Source organism: Aquila chrysaetos, chromosome Z (genome assembly GCF_900496995.4).
Source record: "Aquila chrysaetos chrysaetos chromosome Z, bAquChr1.4, whole genome shotgun sequence".
Lineage (NCBI taxonomy): Eukaryota > Metazoa > Chordata > Aves > Accipitriformes > Accipitridae > Aquila > Aquila chrysaetos.
Genome location: NC_044030.1, coordinates 41562366 through 41585834, shown reverse-complemented (window position 1 = coordinate 41585834; position 23469 = coordinate 41562366). Strand labels below are relative to the sequence as shown.

Sequence of the window (23469 nt, the reverse complement as noted above, 5' to 3'; positions counted from 1 at the left end):
TGGAGAACTGGGCTGACAGAAGCCTCGTGAAGTTCAAGAAGTGTAAAGTCCTGCACCTGGGGAGGAACAATCCCAGGCACCAGTACACGCTGGGAGCCAACCAGTTGGAAAGCAGTTTTGCAGAAAAGGACCTCGGGGTCCTGGTGGACACCAAGTTACATGTGAGACAGCAATGTGCCCTTGCTGCAAAGGCAGTGAATGGTATCTTGAGCTGCACTAGGCAAAGGATTGCCAACAGGTCAAGGGAGGTGATCCTTCTCCTCTCCTCAGCACTGGTGAGCAGCCACTCCAGCAGCCAAACCTGGAGTACTATGTCCGGTTCTAGGCTCCTTAGTACAAGAGAGACATGGACATACTGGAGAGAGCTCAATAAAGGGCCACAAGGATGATTAAGGGACTGGAGCATCTCTCCTATGAGGAAAGGCTGAGAGAGCCTGGAGAAGAGAAGGCTCAAGGGGGAATCTTATCAATGTATATAAATACCTGAAGGGAGGGTGCAAAGAAGGTAGAGCTAGGCTCTATTCAGTGGTGCCCAGTGACAGGACCAGAGGCAATGGGCACAAACTGAAACACAGGAGGTTCCCTCTGAATATCAGAAAACACTTCTTTTTTTTTTTCTTTTTTTTTTTTTTTTACTGTGAGGGTGACCGAGCATTGGCACAGGTTGCCCAGAGGGGTTGTAGAGTTTCAGTCCTTGGAGATATTCAAATGCCAACTGGACATGGTCCAGGGCAATTGATTCTAGGTGGCCCTGCTTGAGCTGGGGGGTTGGACAAGAAGACATCCAGAGGTCCCTTCCAACCTCAACCACTCTGATTCTGTCATTTCAGTCTTCACGTCTCCACACTAATGACCTTAGAACTCTTCTGTCTTCTTCTTGAGGAATAACAGACTATTTAGCAAATAGATCATCTCTTGAAACACAGACTGGGAATACAGTCTCTATAAAATGTTATAAATTTCTAAAGCTAATGAAGACCATATTTAGTAACTCATTTCTTTTGGGGTATACACGCATGCTTCTTATAAACAAATGAAATGACACATCCTCTCTCTACTAATTTTTTTGTTCTGTAAACAACAGTTAATTGAAATTACCGCACACTAATACATACAGTGTTCTCAGACAGTCTATCACTGGTATGGTAAGACTCTAAAAGTCTACTTGTCAAGTGGAATTAGGTTAATTAAAAATTAATAATCCCTATACTAAAGTATGTATGTAGCCAATTAGCTTGCACCAAAAATCCCCATGAAAGGGCAGCCCTTGACACAGTTAGTAGTAGCCAAGACAACCCACAGCATGAGTTAAATATGAAAACAGTATTGTAAAGTAAGTGAAAACCAGTTTTCAGCATACTGTTTAAACAAAGCAAAAAATGTTTGCTTCTATCATATAAACACAGTATTTTAGGCAGTTATTTCCTTACATAAGCCATCACAAAGTGCGAAACAAGGTACAAAGAGGCGGAAAGAGTTTGGATGTGGCTGGTTATAATTGCCATGATGTGTAACAGGAAATAAAAGTTGAACACTGGCTTAAAATACTTATCCAGCTATTTAAAACAAAATTCCCAGGTGAAAACCACTGACAATTCTGAAATGATCAAGGGAAAATAATCCCAGAGAAAATTATAATTTCCATCAAATAAAAACATGACTTTAAGTTCATAAATTTACAAGCAACGTGACCCAAATATCTTTAGGTCAGCTTTCACTACCATCACAAACTTGAAGAAAATCTGCTTGTACAAAACATGGAAAGGATTATCCCAACAGTGATCTTAATACACCCATTCTTAAATTTCTTACTTAATGACTACACAAATGGTCTTTTTTCCTAAGTAGGTTTAAACCCCATGTTCCATTTATACCTTTTTCAGTCTCCCAAAGCACAGAGGAAACAAGACTACTCCTAAACCCTGCAGCACTGTTCTTTCACACTCGTCAGCTTTTTTTCTGCCAAACCTTGTTCTCTCTAAACGGTTGACAAAATTACAAAAAAAGACAGCTATTTCTGACAGCTGCCACAATTCAATAAAGAATCGTTCTCCTCCTACCTTGCAAACCTGTGCAACTGCCAGCCATGACCTGGTTCTTTTGAAAATCTTGTGGACACATCTGTTTGCCTAGCATTTTTTCAATAACCTGTACTATAAATTCCTAAGGTCTCAGATGACCCAGCCAAAACCCTCTTCATCCTCTGTCATTAATGGTTTTACCATTCCTCTGTGAAATGTTAACGGAGCACATTATGTCCTGTCAAGGGCATCCAGATACAACAAAGATGTGTGCCTTATGAATATATGTAATATTGTTATGACAAAAAAATACGATCTGACAGATTTAAACAAAGTTTAGGAAGCAGTCTGTGCCTGCTTTTTTGTATGCCAACTGTTAGTTAACATTATGGTTGATTTGTAAACTGTGAAACAAGGGATTTTAAATTCTAATATTGAAGATAATACCTTAATTAGAGCCCCTTGAATTAACCTGTATATAAGTTAAATAGAGGAAACTTAACATTTAAAACCACTTCAAAAAAGCTGGCAATAGTCCATGTCACAATGCCAGCAGGTGAAGGGCTTCCACCCTGAAACAAATGCATCACCTGCACGAAAGGATTACCTCCTGTGTGTCTGATGGGTGTGGAATCTCTACTTGCATTCTCCACCCAGTCACCTCCACCTGGGGCTACCCAGTGCACTGCTGCCATGCAGCCAGGGTGGCATAAAATTAACATGCACAGCACCTATATATTAAGCAAGACAGCGGCAGTTTCATCCTTAATTCATATTGCCTGAAGCTAGAAGACAGATTCAGCCACACTGCTAATTAAAGGCTAGTATGTCACAAGTTCCAAGAAGTCCCAAAATTTTCTTAACTACCATCTCCCCAAAAAGACACAAAAATCAAAGGAACTGGAAAACTTCTTAAGTCTAAAGTGAAAGCTATTAAATGATAGGATACTTTCCAAACTTACACCATATGAATTGGAGTTAAACAACCAAACAAAAAGCTCAGGATGTGAAATGACAGTGTGATTTGGGAACCTGAAAAGAAGTTTGCAATCTATAAACAAGACTTTTTCATATCTCCAGTTTGAAATTTAAAAATGAGAAACTGATCCTGCTCTTGTTTAAATTAATACATGCAAAAGTAATTCTACTTAATTCAGTTCAGTAAGACCTGTATAAAAATCTGTGCAGAAAGAGAGACACTAGGCTGGGAAATTTGAAACTTTAGACTGAGAAAAAATTCAGAATGGCCACTGTTTAAGACCAGAAACTGAAACCAGTATGTATTCTGTGTCTTCTACCTTCTGAACAGACAAATCTGACTATTTGGTATCCTACATACTATTATTTGGGGGAATGGGGTTACTATCTCTGTTTCATTTATTACCAGAAACCCTGCTACTGCAACAGAAAAATGCATCTAAAGTTTTTCGTCCTTTCTATCAAAAATGGATGATCATGACCATGTTCATTATACAGGCAGAAACTTCAGCACCAGGGAACTGCCCCTGTGAAAATCACAGTTTAGGTTGCAGGATTACTCCAGGGTAAAGTCAGGAAAATTGCTCTTACATATTGGTTTTACACTATAATTATATTCACAGGTGAAAATGTTTGAACTGAACTTTGGCATGTATATAACAGCTCTAGAGAGATGCTATTATTTAGCTCATTATATTCAGTCACCATTCTTAACTGTACAATTGTTCTTTTCTTGTGAAATTTCATATCTTCTCACTGAAAAGAAACATTAAGAAATCGATCTTGACTAACCTTGTTTTCATTCTGATGAGCCTGAAGGAAGAGCTGTGTAAACACCTGTATTACGGTCATAACTTCTGGAGTTCCATCAGTTTCCAGCAGTGCATTCCTAAGCAGTGAAAAGTTAGATTACAACAGATCAGATAATTAGTCTGGCCGTCACACCACTGTTAATTGAAATGAAGAAAAAAAAAGGTACGTTTGTTGTATGATGCAGATTCAAGCTGTGTCTGAGCTCATTATGCCAGTGTGGAAACTGACAGAAATACTAAGTTTGCAAGCTTTTAAGATTTTATTTTTACTTTAAAAAAACATATGCAACTCCTACAAATAAACTAGATTTAGTAAGTGTATACCATATACATGCAGACACACATAATTCACCCTACCAATAGGGGGAAAAAAGTATAAAATTAAAAAAGAGACTACAACAACTTTATTAGGCAAATTTGGCATCTGAACAGTCTTACTGGGTTCAGAGCTACTATTCGCATGCCTACAGTTAAGCATACTTTAGTGCTTTGTGGGACTGCATCCCATAGGCCATCTCAAATTAGAGTGAAAGTATAATCTAGTACAATCTCCTGGGATATGGTGTCTGGAGGAAAAGAACGAAAAAAATCCCAACATCTTCACTGTTAAATATAATACTCCTACTGGAGCCAGGGAAACAAACAAAAGTTGTTGCTCAAATTTAAAAGTTACATATTTAAAAAACTACATAAGGAGACTGAACTTAAATAATACAGCTGCTGTTCAATCGCTGTGACTCCTTAGTGATCACTAAGAAATGAATCAGCAGCACAAAGAGAAATGAGTGTATACCAAAGGCGTACTTTAGATCAGTAATTGCTACAGATTTAATTAGGAACCAATGCATTTCAATGTGCTTTCAACAGTGAAATCATAAAATCCACTCTGGAGGTTCAGCAAAGTGAATGCTTTAACTGGCCTTCCATATGGCATAATGTAACCTTGAGCAAATGGAGCAGAAAAACACATGGGCAACAAAGTGTAATTTTCATTCTCTTATTTGAAAGACATATCATAGTAAGGAGAAAATATGTTCAAAAGTAAGCTGCCTTTAGATATAAGTTTTTTATTACAGAATTGGTTCATTCTTTCCGTAATGATCTAAAAGATAAGAACAGCTAACATATTACTGTAACAGAGAAACTTCACAAAACTACAAGCAAATATAATCACTAATATAAACACAAGAAATAGTACACAGAAAATCAGGACAGTCTAGGTGTATGGACTTCTGTATAGCCGCACATAGCAACAAAATAAGTTTCTACTTGGGAAGTAAAACCACAAGTTAGTATCCCTGAGATAAAACAATTTAGCACAATCAACCTTAATAAAAAGCATGCAATAGCAGGAAAAGTTATTCCTGAAAGAGACACAATGCTTAGATCTGTGCTTCTAACAGAATATTAACTCCCAAAATAAAAGGAATTTTGTGCCAGCGGTAGAAACATAACACAGTTTCCAAGCAATGAAGTCCAAGTTCTTTATCAGCAGCTCTCTAAAATCTCATATGTGACTAAATCTGGAACAGCATCTTAATGTCTGCACACCACTTGATAATAGTTGGAAGGATGTGAGAGAAATACAACAAAAATGAACACAAAACTGCAGAAACCAATTGGTCTACAAAAGCCAGCTAACATACACAGTTTCACGTAATACCAAGAGGACCTGAAACACAGTACTTTAAAATATTTCAATGGTTTAATACCAACAATGTAGAGAAACAAGCATACTAAGTAGAAACAATTGAAAGCAAACAAGGGAACAGAAACGTAGGCTGAGCAACAGGAAAACACGATGAATTTCTAAGACGATTTGGAACATTAATACAAGTGCAAAGTTTTATTAGGAAACACCCTGCTGGACAAAGTCCTGCATTGTCTAAGAAACTGCATTTCATCCATTTCTACTGTCTACCAAATGGAAAGAGTGCAAAATAGTTATGTAGTCTCATGTTATTTTTAGAAAATATTCTGTATATGGTGACCCTAAATAAGCCAAGAAACTTGAACAAACTTTTTCTCCCTATACCATTACAATATACAGCCTCCAGCCTGAGACATTAGTACAGGTCTGTTGAAGTCACATCAATTTTCAAGTGCGTTTTGCCTTGGGAAAGTGACGGGTCTCAACTATTCAGAAAATGCTAGCTGTGCTCAGACACTGGACAACAGCAAAAGAAAGGACTGCCATGCCAATAGCTGCCGAGTGGTTCCACTCTCACCATACACACAGTTTCTACAGCGAAGACTCTTCTGTTAGTGCCTGCACTAACCTAAACATGCAAAGAAACACACAAATGCCCCCAAACACGCACACCTGGGAGCCCTTTTTTCTTAAGAAGGAAAACACTTGATGAACAAAGGATGTCATTCACTAAATACATTACTGTTGTATCGAAACTTTAATAATGATAACCCCAGCAGTAGATCTACTTAAAAAGAATGATAAAATAGTAAGTCAAGTGAAGTGAAGAGAAAAAGCCACTGAAAACTGAGTACAAAGGACTGGAAGCCCCCATGTGGTAAGCAGTATATATTGCTTCAAAATAATGCATTCAAACCCAAAGTCATTATTAACAGGCAGATCAATACTTTAATGCCATCAAGAGCATATCTGATATAAATCCTGAAGACTATTAACATAATGTAAAAGAGGCTACAATGGTAAGTGCAAATGTTTTAGCTAAATTCCATCTTCATGCTGGCATGGGCCAAGCCATTTCAGCACTTATAATTTTCACCTCAAAATCATATTTCAACCACAAATCTCTACTGAAGTACAGAATAACTTATAAATTTTAAAGGCTAAAATACAAGGTAGTCAACTGTATCAATTATTATTATAATGTAACTTTTATGTAAAGTTCACAAGATTTTTAACATTTTTCATTATTTGCATTACATTACACAGAAAGGGACACTAAGGCATACAGGCAAAGAAAAAGACATCCTGAAATTATAGTACATCCCCAGATTATAATACTCGTTCTTCTAATGAAGAAAACCTCAATGTTTAAGCTGATCATTTGAAATGCTTCCCACTATAATTTCAAAACTTACTTGAAAATTTCGTTAACAATTCTGAAAATGGCAGGATGGCTTGCTGCTTGTGGCTGTTGATAAACAAATGAAAGAAAATTAGTCATTAATCAGAAACAACTCAAACAACTGCCACCATATAATTTACAGCTTAACTCATGTGTGTTATTACACTGCAATTATTAAAATGTAAATCTCAGATCAACTCTTACTAAACCCTCAGATTTTCTCAGGATTAGGTTCTTCAAAATGACTACGTCAAAGTCATGGAAAGAGATCCACAGTGATACCAAGCGGGCTAAACAGCTGATAAATGCAAACACCTGGGATCCCAAACTGTTTATGACAATGATAACTATACATACTAAAGGAGACAGGTAGAAAGAACAGGTTGTTGCATGCAATTGCTAGAGGCAAGAGATAGGGAGCAGATTTACAAAAAGCTTTTCTCTCCTCTTCACAGACAATCCCTTTTGGATGTGCTTTGAGATTCTTGCTACATCTTCAAAATTAAATTCCAGAAATTAAACTTATCGCCTTTGTCTTTAATACTACTGTACACATTTTTGTCCAAGTCATTTTTTCACAGTATTATCTTCCTCTGTGAATTTCAGAGTTGTTAGTACAAGCTAAATATCTCAGTGCATCAAAATGTGGGGTTTTTTTAAACTAGTGAAGCTTTTTATTATGCTACCACACAACAGACTGTTTTAAGAAGGTAGATATATTAAACATGCACTAGTAAACACACTACTTTCTAATCGTATATTCTTAAATTCTAAGATTTATTAGGCTTTTATAGAGCACCAAGAATAAAAAACTACTTACACATTCCCCAAACTGTATTTGCCTAAGTTAAAAAACAAATTCATGCTTTGTGTTTCTGAAGTTAGCACCTGAAGAGCTGATAAGAATTTAGTTCTTGAACAATCTAGAATAATGCATGTTTAATAAAATGCACTCTATAAACTTCAGGATGCATGGAAGGAATCACGTTTATAAATGGCATTTACTGTAACAGCTTTAAGTGCCTGACGCACTATTCCAAAGAAAACTTTTATGCATCTGTTTCAAGCTAAAAGGTACCAAGTAGGATAGAATTTTTTTTCTTTTTAATCGCACACAGGCAGAATAAGGACTTTGTATGACAACCTCAGAAAATAGACAACCTTTAACACAAACAGTGTAGAAAGGCTCCTTGTTTCTCACAGCTGTCTTTGCCATACTGGAAATATTAGGTGGCACCTCATTTTCACGTTGTACCACCCTCTCTCGTTGTCAGACGGCTGTAGCTAACTTCTCCTGTTGAAGGTGTGCCATCTAGTGTTCGAGAGTATTTACAGCCGGCTGTGTGGACGCGTGGAGAGCAGCATGCAGCTTGTTGCAAGGCTGGTCTCCAAACTTCCACTGCTAGAGGAGAAGACAGACTGGCTGGATGAGACAAGAGAGACACGTTCATCTTTCCCCCCCCCCCCCCCCCCCCAAGGGAACTCTTGGACTAGACGATGTCCCGAGGTGCCTTCCAACCCCAACCATTCTGCAATTCTGTGAAAACACTGGAAAGTGAGAAGTATGTTTTTCAGTCCTGTGGGCTGAATACAGCCATTTCTCCAGTCTTTTCAGACACCCTACATACCTTTACACACATACTTCTGTGATGATGTACCAACCCATCGTTGGTTAAGACAGGTTGAATATAAACTAGAAAGGGTCCATCAGCACGTTGCCGCACAAATCAAGATCAAATCATAGCTCTTTGGAACAAGACCAAAATAAATGGGCTGTATGCAACAATGAAGGACTCTCCACCCTTTCCTGCCAGACAGCAGCAGCCTACAGTACTCACAAGAAACCACAGTTAATAGCTCCTAGTATTTAATCTACACTACTGAAATCAATATGGATTTCATCACTGGTATTCAAAAGGGAAAACAAAAAAACCCTCAATCCCAAACCCCACTGTTAGTCTAATTCCACAAGATTTTGATCAATGGATGGCATTGAATTAATTTAGAAGCACTCAAAGTAAGAATGCTATCATAGCACAAAAGCCTCCAAGGCAATTTGAAGGTGTGCCTGATGTGTAGCAAGGACCAAGAGCAGGCAGCACAATTCTGCTGCAGCCCACAGCAATTCAGGGGTTTGGGAGGGATTATCAATTTCAGGAGGGATTCTCACAGGGTTTTCATGTTGTTGATATTATCTCCTTATTTTTTCAAAATAAAAAGGCATTTTACATTTCAATAATCTTGCCTGCGACTATGCAATATTCTTCACAGAAAGCTCAGAAAACCAAACATACTGCCTACCAGGAGCTTGTTCCATCACTTTTAAAACATGCACAATACATACAGCACAACACACACTAAACCAAAAAGATCCAAACACAAGGAACTGGAGCTGCATGTGTGATACTATGATTACATATTTTAAGGATGTGTGCCTCTTCAGAAAAAAAAAAACAAAAACAAAACCACTGGGATATTTGAAAGAAATAAAATAGGAAAAATACACTGTAACATAAAGTATTACATAAGTTCTATAGAACTACACTACTTTTATATCTGTGTTATCAGAAAGAAGAATCCTAAACAACTCATTTATAATACAAAGCCAGAATTGAATAAAGAAATAAGAAAAATACATTTGCATCTACAGGAAGCAAGTAAATGGCACAAAGAGGAACAGACTAATAATTACATACTGTGTTTTATTCACACCATAGAATGCTCTGTAACAACTGCAACTAAGAGTAAACATAGGGAAACAAATTGTGCCCAAGATCACACAGCAACAGATTTGAGGTGATAACACCACAAATACCAGTTCTCTTGACTTTCAGACTCACATGCAATTAATTGGACACAACACTTCCACAGTTCAACACACCTAGCTTTAAGAAACTATTACATTGCTGTATTTCAAATGTTGTATGTCTAAATTGTATATTTACCTGTATTCCTGAATCTTATGTTTACCATTTAAAAATAGGAAATGTCACTTAATTTTTTCTTAAACCAAGTGCCAAATGTATTTTATTTTCAAAATAAGCACACACTTATTTTGAAAGCACAAACATCTTCTTACAGAGGTTTAAAAAGCTCCTGAATTCATCAACATTATAATAAATTAGTGTGCAGTATTTAAAAAATTTTACCTTAACAATGCAGGTTTTGAAGACAGGCAGTACTGTGGGAACTAATTGTAACTTAGCTGGAATGTATAGCAACAAGAAAAAAAGCTTCTCATTTTTTCTCTCTATCCTTCCTCCTTTCTCCCTCGTTAATGCCTGTTTCATTGGCACAGCTCCCAATGAAAGGTGAGTGTGGATCCAGCTAGACTCAAAACCTGGGGATGAGGCACAGCAAGAGGGCAGTGCAAGGGCATGGGAACCAGAGCAGTCTCTGGCTTGGTGTCCTGTCAGGCAATACAAGAGTCACCATATCCCCCACTAAAACTGTATTTGCTCTGTAATGCTGCAGGAAAAATAACAGCAAGCGACACCCCACAGCTAGAGCTTTAACTGCAGAGTGCAATATATTTTCGATGCTGGGCTGGACTTGGGAAAGCTGACAAGTGGAAAAACAAAGCACAGCAAAAACAGGTGGTTTATAAAGGAGATGTCAACAAATTTTAAGCCCTCTCAGCCTTTTGCACTTTTCTTGCAGCAAAACTCGGAAAGAAATAAAACTACCTTGCAAAGCTATCTAAGAACTGAACACTTACTATAATTGACACTGATTCATTCACATCTCTCTTTACATACATGTGCTTTAAAAGTCTGTTTATATATACATCTCTCTATGCATTTCTGGCAAAGCATAAAATTCCAATACGTGTATTTATTTAAACTTTAGTTGTTAACGCACACATACAAACCTTAAAGTTACTTCAGAAAGGAAGACATCCACTCACCCACCAAATTCTGAAGAAGCTAAAAGAGCATTTGTGATGGTCACTTCACTGGTTTTTATTACTTCTGAATAATTACAGAATTTATAATATTAATTCCAGTTTAGCCCCCAAACCACAAAGCTAATAGCATACCATATAAAACACAAGTTAGTGGACCATCACACTACAATTACTCTTGGAATTAAAATATAAGATAATAAATATTTCATAATATAAGTACAGTGGTTTAAACTATCTAGGTATGATAGATCTCTGTGAGGTTTATGTACAGTTTGGTTACTGTATCAAAGTATTTTATTTAGATAAATGACTCTGATAATGCAATTACGAAAGAGCTTATTGAAATGTCCTTCTTATCATATACTATAATCAAATCACTAACATATTTCTGCCTATTTGTACTCTACAGGTTTTCTTAGAAATAGAAAAAAAGTATCAATCAAGTTCTGTCTCATGATTCCACTTTTTATTACCATATCCATGAGGCAAACGGAGGTCACATCCTACAAATACCATAATCCAGCTGCCAAAAACTGCATACTCACATTCCTAAATAAATATTCAAATATCTTTCAGGCAGACTAAATTAATCATACTGTTGGATTCAAAGTGCTGACTGATCTAATGTCAGACAAGTATCTTTCTTTATAGTACCACGTACAAGTTGTACAAAATATCATGAGGTGTTGTAGAACGCAATTTCTGGATCAAATCTTTTCCTTCTATACTGCCTCTCTCAAGCTTCTCATCCTGTTTTTAATCAGAATGCCATCTCCCATTTTATGCACCCTCCCTCTTATCAATGCCTATCAATCAGCAATATCCATCTTCCAACTGCTCTCTTTATGCCTGCATTCATTGCGCTCCTTGTCCACAGGATGTCCTCTCTAAACCAGCATTCAAAGCTGCTGCACTGGTCTTCCCACTCCGTGAATATCTTATTTTGAAAGCACAAAGTCTTTGGAGCAGAGGCAAGTAAGGACAACCTAAGTGTGCTAGCAGAGTAATGTTCCATTCTTTTCAGGAATCAGGATGTGAAGACAAGGTAAATACAAACATTGTTAATAAACAATAATAAACCAATAATTAAAACAAAGATTTTACTTCCTTTTATATATAACCTAGATTTTTCTTCTTTTCCTCAGCCACATATGGTACCATATACTGTATTCAACTCACAGTGTATCTGATACAGAAACATTAGGCACAGGCTTTGTATATAGCCTTGTCTTCTGGAATACCTAGATCCCCAGATGACGTATGAAGTGCTGTGGATGCCAAGCATTTATGAGATTTGCAAGTATTATAATGGGTCCCTAAAACAGAAATTTGCAGATTCAATTAAAAAGGAAGACTATTTAAAGGTATCATTCTTTTCCTATCTAGAATACATACTCTGTAAGCAGTTTCGTAGGCTGAAAATAAGATACCATGTGCCATTTTTTAGTTCTATCCATTTTATGAAATACATAATTTAAGGACATAGCACACATGCTATTTCACACTGTAATTAACAATTAAGTTTACATCTAGTGTTTCAAACTAGCTCACTATTTTGCAAAAGGTATTGAGTCATTTTCTCATAGGAAACATTTTTGGTGCACTGCATAACACAGCATTTGAAAACAAACTTTAGTTACAGTTTAGCAAATGTTTTGTATTAAGAATTTTGTTCAGGTTTGCAAACAAAACCAAGTAACTAAGCAGTCCATAATAAAATAATCTAAAAGGAATTTCAATTGTTTAAACTGCTAAACTGCCAAGGGCACAGAGATTGAAGTAAAAGCAGATTCAAATCCCCCCTGGCCGAAGTTTATAATTTTTTAAGACAGAGGCAGGTACTCAGCACCCCCACCAGTCAGATTCTCTTCTCTTCATCCATTCTTCATTACTGGATAAAATCTTTTTTCTCTTCAACAATTCAGTGTAAAAACTAAAAATTCAGTGACATTCGCAAGACTCAACATTTGTCTTTGCATTAGCAAGTTATATGCCACGACAGCCATTTCCCTCAAATATGCTGATGTATTTGAAAACTCTCTGTCACTTCTGAAGCAGGAACAAGCACTATCAAATGTACTACATGTTGCACATACCAGTAAGGAGTCTTTTATGACACAAGCCACTTCTTCCAATGAATTGAACTGAATGGTAACCAGCTGGTCTAAAAGATATAAGGTAGCTTTTTCAAGGCTTGGTAAGTGACGAAGCCAGAGGCTGAAGACAGCTGATTCAGGGAGGGAGATCTTCTTCCTGGTTTAGAGAGAAAAATACTGTTTTCCCTGAGAAACTGGAAGGAAGACAAAAATGTACTACTTTTTTTCTTTTAAAGCACATTGCAGAACAAGAATACACAAAGACCAACCTGCAGCAAGAGACAGAAAATCTTGTTTACAGTACTCTGTTCAATATCAAATAATAATGGCAAAGAACAGGGAATCACCATCATCTACAAATGAAACCTTACCACATGCCTTTAAAACCTAAAAATTTGGTTATGATGGATCCCAGCAAATGGAAACAGAAGGTTTAAGTCTGGAGCTCCCTTCTTCTCTAGAGAAAGGTCCTGCCCCACACTTGCGCTCTTTCAAACCCAGACTGCTTCCTGCAGACTGCTCTGCTCAGAAAGTGTCAGCAGCTGACAGATAAGCAGGAAGGTCCTGGATAATATTACTGCTGGCTAAATCAAAGCATTACCTGTCTTTGCAGAGAAATTTAAAAAAATAATAAAAAAAAAAAGGAGGTAGAGGTAGGTAAGTCTTCAGCCCACCAACACTGACCAGAGCCTTTTAAAAGATAAATGGTTAAGAAGGTAATCTTTTCACCTAAAGCCTTCAGCTATAGCTCAGCTGAAGTATAGTGTTGTATCACTAGGAAATAAAAGGCACAGTTTATTTTGAGACAACATTGTAATTTGTGTGGACCAGCACAAATCAAAATATACTAAAGTAACCACCCAAGAAGAAGAGATACCACAGCACAAAACATCCTGGAATATTTTCACAGCCATCATGATAGTTGCAGATTAAAAGGCTAAAACCAAAAAATTTTACAAATAACAAGAAATACGTGCCTTGGTCTTAAATCAAGTTAAGATTAAAAAACCTAAAATTAGTCTGGAGAGTACATGCAAACTGAAACTACTGATTAAAAAAAGAAAAATACCAGCAGAAATAAGATTTTACACCATTTTAGGATCTATTTTCCATGTATGTATTTTACCATACATTCATTTAAATATCAGCCTTCAGAATTCTGATTTCCATTAAAAAGCTGTATTTTTTCCATTCAAAACTATGTAATAGCTTAATTTTAAAGTGTACATCCATAGACAATAAAAATATCGACGTACATAAAATTTCAAAATTGTAAAGCAATGCTCAATTTCAAGATGCTGTTTAATTAAGTGTCATTATTAAAGCACATATGCACAGCAGAGTAAATTAAGAATGACAAGAGATTATTTAATTTTGCCACAATCCTCTTTTTTGTTGTTTTTGTGGTAGCATGGTAGATAGTGTAGATATTATAGATATGCTAGGAAAAGAAATCTAATAAGCTTACACAGAGGTGTTCCAACTCTGAGATTTAAAAAACATATAGGAAGTAACACGTAGTCATTGTCCTTCTGTGACTGAACTTGCAGATGGTCCCACTGGGACAACGCTGAGCTCTGTGGAGCACTGCAAGTCTCAGTATCTAGTAATCCTATTTCCTGGAGCAGGCTTCACCCGTGTTTAGAAGGAAAACAAGTGTTCAGAACACAATGACAAAGTTAGGGAACACAGAATTCAATTGTTAAAGTGGGGAAAAAAATAAAATACAATCACATTCATGTTAAGATCACATGAGCTTCAGTGTCAGGCCAGGAGTATACCATGCAAAGCATGTGTGAGCCTACACATTGCTCTCAGGGAAACCACACACTTCTGTCAAGGGTCCTGCAAGAGTCACTTAGTCAAGAGCCATATGAACTGAACTATTTTTGCTCACTGTGATAAACACATAGCTCAAAAGTTTGGCAAAGGGACATTTACTTCAGTCAGAAGAACCTTTTATGACCATCTAAAGAATTCAGACTCACGTTATGAGGCGGCAAAAGTATGTCATGATGGACTGCCCATCAGCTTACTGACATCAGGAGAGACCACCCATGCTGAACCTGGGAACTTGCTCTGATAGTTTTCCAAACTGCACTACTGGTTGTGGAACGCATCCAGTCTGAAGCCACGAAAGATGGACAAGTGAAAGGTAGCGCTCTCTTTTTTGGGACACATCTTTCACTACAGTCCTTCGCATTCCTTTTTCACTTGTTTTCCTCAGCTTCTAGTAATGTGTGGAAATTAGTAATTGTGCTTTTCCATTAATTATTTATTTTTGCTGGAGCCCTCACTGGAGCAATATAACAGTCTTCATTGGAACATCTAGAAATTACAATGTTAAGGAAGCAATTAAAACTTTTATTAAAAAGGAGACAAATGGATAATTGAGGTAAAGTGTTCACAAAGGACCTTTCTAGTATTCAAAAAAGATGTTTATAATGCAGTCCCTCAGCTACAACTTGAATAAAGCAACTCTCAACCAAAAGTAGGCTGTGCTTTCCCTGACGTCTTTTCTTCCCTGCCACAGCCCATCTTGCTGATGTTCAGCTTCATTCAGCTGGCTCTCATCCATCCACTGATTTTATCAAAAGAGTGGCTTTAATGGTAGCAAAACAGGCAAAGTTATATTTCACAAATTGCTCCTCTCAGACTCATTAAAAATAATCTGCTGAAAACTAGGAAAATTTAAAAACCAATTTCACAGAAAAAAACGAGAAATATGAAAACACTCAAACATAAGGATCTATCTTGTGCACAGAAGAATAAAGATTGCTCTCAAAACATCAAGTTATGTTGATACACTTACAGGAAAGGTAAATAACATTTCTATGAAAACTGAAAATTCCTAAAATCTGTTGAAGACTTTAACCTCCATTTTAAAGAAAAGGTGGGACAAAGTTCCAGTCAATATTTAAAGCTATTATGCCACAATTTGTACATCAGCAATATAAAATTCTGCTTTGCCCTACAACCTGAGTCCTGCTAGTCAGCTGCAAGGGAAATATTTTACTAGACTGCAGATAATGTACAGTGCATCCATACAAACCCAGAGAAAAGATATTTAATTGAATTAATAATCTTTATGAAAAAAACATAAAAATCATACAGATCATGCTACTTACTTTAGAAAGGCCTCATTCACAGCCTCCAGAAACTCTGAACTGAGAATTTCTTTTGATGTACCTCCATGGTAAAGAAGGAGAGTTTCCAGCAATGGCGTTAGATCAGGCAAAGTAATGAGAGGGACACAGAAAAGGGACACAGCATTCACATGACTGGCTGAAACTCTGAGGGAAAAATAAATACAGTTCATATTTCAGAAAAGTCAAAACTTTTTCAAAACAAATTTCTAAACTGATAAGGCAAAAAAAAGATTAAATTAATTACAGAAGGTTAAATGTAAGAGATGCACACCTAACTCCAGAAAAATTATTTATTGGAATGACTGTTGACATGTTGCTACATATTGTCTGAAGAATCTTAACGAGAAGTCAGGGAAAATTTTGGTATTTCAGTGGTCAAGGCTAACCACATGAGGGATATCAATCCAATTCTGAAGTGCAGCCAGTTGTGTTCACCCCTCCTAGCAGGGAATGCTTTGTCTTTCCCAGGATCAGTGAAGCACAGGTAGATTCACACCTCCCACGCAGGTTGGCTAGACCCTCACAAGAGACCACCTGGCTGCATTTAAGGCCTCCTGTTGTTCTCTCAACAGAGACAACTTCTATGAACCAAACAATACAAATCCTGCTGTCTTCAAGTGCTCAGCTGAAAAATTCTTGTCTTACAGATCTACAGTGAAGGAATCTTAATATCTGAAGTGGATCTTAATATACAAACCACTCACTTGACCTGCTCAGTAAAACTATATGCTTGGAAATGATTAAAGATGGTGGAACCTGGAATGTAAACGAAACATGGAACCTTTGGAACATAAACAAAAAGGAAAATGGCACACAACGTAAGAGATAACATTTGCAAAAGGAAATCGCCAGTTTCCTAGAGTATATATGGTTTCTAGCACATGAAACTGCAGATTTTTCTAGATGCAGTTTTGACAGGAAGACGTTTATGAAGACCAAGAACTCCAAAATACTGAATTCTAGCAAATTAATAAGTGCTAGATTGTTTGTAAAAGGCTTCCTTGAGTTGCTGCAAGTTTCTCCTGATGGTATTGTTCACTAAAAGGGGTGCATTCTTTGCAAGAACCCAAAACTGTTTTCTTTGGGGAGCCACCAGTACAATCTATGCAGAGCTGAGACAGGAATTACACTACCAGCTGCTCTCAGTAAGAACTAACTCTATTGCCCCACATGTATTAAAGCTACTCCCAAATAAATGTTGCCTAATGGTCACTTGCATATGCTGTGACAGAAGTGCTATGACTTGTGGACACGGGATACCATTCTGGCTTCCACAGTGAGAGAAATAAAACATGACACATTTTTAAAGACTCAAATTTCTGAGTAAGTACCTAAACAAATATGTGTTTAAGGTTTTTACACTGAACTACTTTGAGACGCAGTTTTACCACGAGAAGTGTTTCTGTAGAAATCGTAGTTGTTGGGCTGGTATTTATTGTGCAGTAGTGTTTTCCAGGATATAGATACGTAATCTTCACAGACCTGAGACTCTTTAAATCAGTCCCCTTTACAAAATTCTGTTTCTAATTCTGTATCCTGGATTAACAAACTTTAGCAGTTTACTTTACTCTTAACTTTGGAAGAAAAACCCTGCAAAGGCAATTTTCTTCTACATAATCTTCAAAATACGTTCTTGGAGAATACTGCACAGTGCATTCCACTGTGTGCAATGAATTTGCACAGATGTTGTCATCTGTGTTGCTGTAAGCATCACTGAATGGAGAAATGAGACAATGTACACCTCTAACCGCAACCTACATTTGCCTCTCTAACTTGAATAAACAGCCATATCATAACTTCTGTGCTCAAAAATTCACCTAAGTTCAAAGTTTTCCTTTTCTCCCCCTAGAAACCAGGTATATCTCTTCCCAACAGTCTCATTAGCTTTTCAGCTAAGTCTGCTTCACCCTACTTTATAAAATGTGGGTGTTTGTTTTCCACATTGAACCAAACTTTGTGATGCTCCTCATTAACCGTGTCCATGATTTCAGTACTAAAGTCAGCTCTAAATGAATTCAGCTCATTTACTCTTCCTTACACAAACACCTAGATACAAGAAGGAAGGGAGAAAAATAGCCAAGCTATTGGCTAATGATACAAGGAACATGTTTCAATCAGCCTCCTCTTTCTTGTAACTTTACAGGCTATGTGGTGTTAAATAGATCATAAAGCTCAGAATATACGCAGGAGAGTGATACATTTAAAACAGAAGACACAATTTGAGTATATAGTCTATATTAAAAATATCTATCCTTATTTTTGCTTTTGTTTTTTAGCTGGAATACACTTAATTTACAGGTAATCAAAAGGATCTACTGACGTATTCAAATATGGTAATTTTTAAAGTATTGACAAAAGACTATGATCTGCATTTCAAGGTCAGTGGAAAGGCACAAATTACACAGCAAAAAGGCATGACCATGTAAAAAATAGTGACAGCAGTAGCATTAGGCAAATATATTCCCTTTTTTATGGTCACAGATTTTGGCTTAATTCACTGTATTTATGTAGTGTGGATGAAGAAGGTGATTATTCTCACTGACTATACCTAGACATGTAGAAACAGTCTACACAATGTTGCAAGATGATTATTAGCATTTCCTAATAATTTGGATTGGAGATTTGGCCAGCGCACATAGCAATTTCCTTCCCACCCACTTTCTCAGACTTTCATCCTTCGAAAACCAGGCCAAGGAGGCAGTTAAAGGGTGGAAGTACTATGTGCTTGGGTACATTTAAAATAATTGCATATGAAACATGCAGTATTGCCACAGTACTGTTTGGTACCAGATCAAGGAACTAATAGAAGGAAAATGAGAGGTTCTTTAAATAACCACGGACAAATTTTTTCAATAATAACAACTGCAAAGTAACTACTGTTCTGTTATATTAAACTATCACTTGCACAAACAGGGAAAAATATTTCTTCGGAAAATTTTTTTTTTTTTTCTCATAGTAACTGCTAGTTAACTTTGGTTGTAAGGATGCATATAGCAGGCAACATTATGATTACGAGGTTCAACAAGGCCAGGTGCAAGGTCCTGCACATGAGTCAGGGCAACCCCCAGTATCAGTACAGACTGGGGGATGAAGGGATTGAGAACTGCCCTGTGGAGAAGGACTTGGGGGTACTGGTGGATGAAAAATTGGTCATGAGCCAGCAATGTGCACTCACAGCCCAGAAAGCCAACCGTATCCTGGGCTGCATCTAAAGGACCGTGGCCAGCAGGTCAAGGGAGGTGATTCTGCCCCTCTACTCCGCTCTCGTAAGACCTCATCTGGAGTACTGCATCCAGCTCTGGGGTCCTCAGCACAGGAAGGACATGGACCTGTTGGAGTGGGTCCAGAGGAGGGCCACAAAACGATCACAGGGCTGTAATACCTCTCTTACCATGAAAGGCAGAGAGAGTTGGGGTTGTTCAGCCTGGAGAAGAGAAGGCTCTGGGGAGGCCTCATTGTGGTCTTTCAATACATAAAGGGATCTTACAAGAAAGACAGAGAGAGACCTTTTCCCAGGGCCTGTAGTGACAGGACAAGGTTTTAAACTGAAAGAGGGTAGATTCAGAGTAGCTATAAGGAAGAAATTTTTTACAATGAGGGTGGTGAGGCACTGGAAGAGGTTGTCCAGAGAGGTTGTGGATGCCCCATCCCTGGAAGTGTTGAAGGTCAGGTTGGATGGGGCTTTGAGCAACCTGGTCTAGTGGAAGGTGTCCCTCCCCATGGTGGTGGGGTTGGACTAGGTGGCCTTTGAAGGTCTCTTCCAACCCAAACCATTCTATGACTCTCAGGTTAAGTATAAACTCTTACATGAAACACAACTTAGCAAGCTTGTCTGCACCTGAAATTATCTATGTATATATCCAAAACTTTGCAACTGAAGCCTAAGTTGCCCAAGGCTGTAAAAAGGTCCTCACTGAACTGCAATGATCCAAACTAAAACATATCAAAATGACGTTTAGATAACACCTACCTCCCCTGAATGTTAAGTCCATTGAACTGATTTCCTCTGAGTTCTGTTACTAATGGAAAGACCATCTGTTAAATAAAATAAAATAAAATAAAATAACATAAAATTATAAATGACACACATTAGTTGCATGGTTCTCTGTGTGACTGACATACTGTAGAGGTTAATAACTTTGTTCACTCAGTTTGATTTTTTAATTATTGGTGCCAAACTAAAGCTCTCCAGATCACTGAATAAACTATGCTGCAAAACGTTTTTTGAACACAGTGTACACCTACATTTGAAAACTAAGAAGCTATTTATTTTAGCTCTGCTTCCCCAAGAGTTGAGGCAAAACTTTCAGAAGAGCACTACTAATAATATTTATATGCTTTCTCTAATTTAAGTCAACACATTATGAAATATTGTTCCCATTATTTTTATATATTAAATGTAAGAGACACTTTTCCCAAGATTTAGGGCTCATCTACCATTTTAAATACCATGCACACAGTCAAATAAAACATTCAAAAAGTTACATTCTAATACACAAAATAATATACATAATTTAAAATTCACAGGGAAAAAAAATTAATGATAGGGTAGACATTTTTTTGTTATAACACAACAGCAACAGGAATTTTATTTTTATGAACATCTATTACAGTATAATCTAATAAAAAAATTTCTTGTTTGTCCAGAGATCTCCCACTTCATTTTTTGCCTTAAAAGGCTGTAAAACTAACTGAGGTAAGAAAAGATAAACAAAGTTCAGTCCATGCTCCTTATAACAATGAAAGCTCTGTGTATGTGCATATAAACTGGTGATTTATTATTAATAATTTCCCAATTGCACAAAATACTTACATTTTTAACTAGATGACAGTAATAATCTGCTGACGTGTAGCCAAGAGTTGATATGAATGTACTGGTTTCAGCTTCATTACTTTCCCACTTAGAAGAAGAAAGAAGATGGCACAACAAACTCTGTAAGAAATCAACAGAAGAGCAATAAAAAAAGTATTAGGCTATAACATGCTGTTTAAAAAGAACTGACTGCTATTGAACTGTATCTGGGGTAAGATCTTTTGATCAGTTGTGGCCCTTTTACACCATAAACACAGAGGAGCAGGCAGCTCCCATCATCCATCCATAAGGAAAATGCTGCAGCTGCTACAATCAAATGTGGGTTCACACACCACACAATTTCAGTAGTTGTGCAATAGCAATGGAGGCCATCCATGTCAAAACCAGACAGATCTTAGGTAGGTTTCAGTTCTCTGGGAGCCATTTCGGTCTGATATCATCTGGATAGCAGTAGTCATGTTGCTACACTGCAAAAAACTCATCTGCAGTCTTGATCAGTACCATGATCAAGAAGAGAAAGCACTAAGTTAACATTTACTTTGCTGTATCATTCCTTCAAAAGGCCCCAGTATGTTTGACAGGATTCAGGGTCTGGCCTCATAATTTGATTTGCTTAATTTCCTCATTATCTTGAAAAGGTAATGATAAAATTTTAGTTTGAAATTTAGTTCACCAATTTCACTATGGAATGCTTTGAGTCAGATTTAATAAAACCTTTTAAATATGTCATATAAAAATCAAACCTATCCTTTCATGATACACTTGATATACTGGTTCTGCAAGCACGTGCAGAGGACTCTGAACACATTACTCTGGTTTCATGCTTTCTCAGTCTTCAGCGCTATACTACACCTCTGCTGTCTTTTGGACAGATCTTATACGCCAGCACCTTCCCAGCTGAACTCATTTATGAAAACTGTTGTGTGAAACCTTGAGCAGGTTTTTGCATCCTGCTGTCATAACTGAGCAGAGGTAGTTTTATGTTGCTTATCAAATGATCTGCTCTGAATTTCTTACAGTTTTCTTTTCTTCCTGTCCTCTATTGAGACATGCTGATGTAGCAACAGCTACATTCCCTTTCCAGGGGTTCATTTCGGGGCTTTATATATCATTGACACTTAAAGTATAAACCAAATTACACTTCGTATGGCAATCAGTATAAAACTCTTCATAACAGAGGCTCAGAATTAGCAAAAACAGAAAAAGACCTTCTTTTTTAATTATGTAATTAAAAGGAAAGTTCAGACGAAAGCTCTGTGACTTCCGTGGCCTTAGGGTGTTTCACTCTACATATTCTTTTGAAAAGAGGGATCTGATGAAAGATTCGAGACTAAAAAAATAAAAATCAGTTAGCTCATTTTCTGCTTTCAGAAATCCAAACCAAATATTTATGCATGCTTTTGTTGAACATCCCTAAGCAACTGCTTCAGAAGTCCTAGAGTTAGATGTATTCCATGCATTCCATGTTTGATTAATGTGAGAGAGAAGATACAATCAGCAGAAGCACACCAGAGATCTAAGAAAATTCATTACTATCAAAATAAGCAACAGGCATTTAGGAAACCCTATTTATTGTACTTCTGTTTAGGATTATCTTACTACCTTGCAGACTTATGTTAAATGCCTAAATATTTTCTTTCATTGTAAACTTCTTTCCTAAATAGCCTAAACATTACTGTTCTTTCATTAGCTTTTCCTAAATAGCCTTCAGCAGGAGAAACTGATGTTTTACTGTCATCCAGTGACTTCCCTAAAACTAAGGAGGAAGGAAAATGCTGTGGCAACACAGAGAGTTTCAAAGAAGTAATTTACGTGCAACTTTTGCATTCTTAAGAAAAAGACATTAAAAGGTGGATTTTCAAAATGTACAAGCATCTAAATATGTCAAAAGTGAAGGCTAAAATCTATTAAATTGTACAATCTCCAAACACCTCTTAATCAATTTATTAATATCAAACTGTATATATTTTTATTGCCCTTTGCAACTATTACTAAAGTTAAAATTTGTTTGCAGATCACTATCAAGGGTTCAGACAAGTACTTCCTACAAAATAAGACAGTTTGCCAAGTAGAATGAGATAAGGGATCAGACTGCAAGTTGAAAACAAAAGAAAGGAGGAGTTAGCAACAACAAATCTGGAATGCCACTTTTGCTAGTGCTAAGAAGGGGGCTTGAAAAGTACAAAGTTTGTTGGACTGCTCAGTGAAAGACTTGCAAAAAGCTTCAGCAGTGAGAAGAGCAAATGTAAAAAGCTTTGAAAAGGATTTGACAGGTTGACATGGCAGCTAATGATAGCTAAATGATGGAGTAGCTTAAAACCCCATATATTCACCTGTAACACCACAAAATATATTATGTAGTGACCCTCTCTGTAACCAGAATTTTCCTAAGAATAAAACTAATCAAACACTCCCTATGTGAAGAGTAATTTCAAAATTACTTTCTCCCTACCCTTATGTAACAGTCATTGTTAACCACTCAATAGAGAAAAAGACAAGTCAAAATTACTACATATCATCAGAGCCTGCATACAGCCTGCAACACTTCCCTGTTTTTGTTTTTTTTTTTGTTTAGTTGGTTGGTTGGTTGGGGTTTTGTTTGTTTTTCCTCTTCCGAGCACTTTACTACATCCGTGCTAG

The 23469-nt window shown here is 37.0% G+C and overlaps 1 protein-coding gene across 3 annotated transcripts in view; it reads right to left on the bottom strand.

The window, feature by feature from the left end:
- Positions 1-23469, bottom strand: part of FANCC (FA complementation group C) — an 86942-nt gene that overhangs the window by 11105 nt on the left and 52368 nt on the right. For all 3 annotated transcript variants that reach the window (XM_041120730.1, XM_030003324.2, XM_041120731.1), the window contains 6 exons: positions 20830-20949; positions 19987-20051; positions 15996-16160; positions 12868-13024; positions 6878-6930; positions 3792-3888 (listed from right to left, as the gene is read on the bottom strand). In XM_041120730.1, the coding sequence (XP_040976664.1) occupies positions 3792-3888; positions 6878-6930; positions 12868-13024; positions 15996-16160; positions 19987-20051; positions 20830-20949 (657 nt within the window). The remainder of the gene's footprint in view (positions 1-3791; positions 3889-6877; positions 6931-12867; positions 13025-15995; positions 16161-19986; positions 20052-20829; positions 20950-23469) is intronic.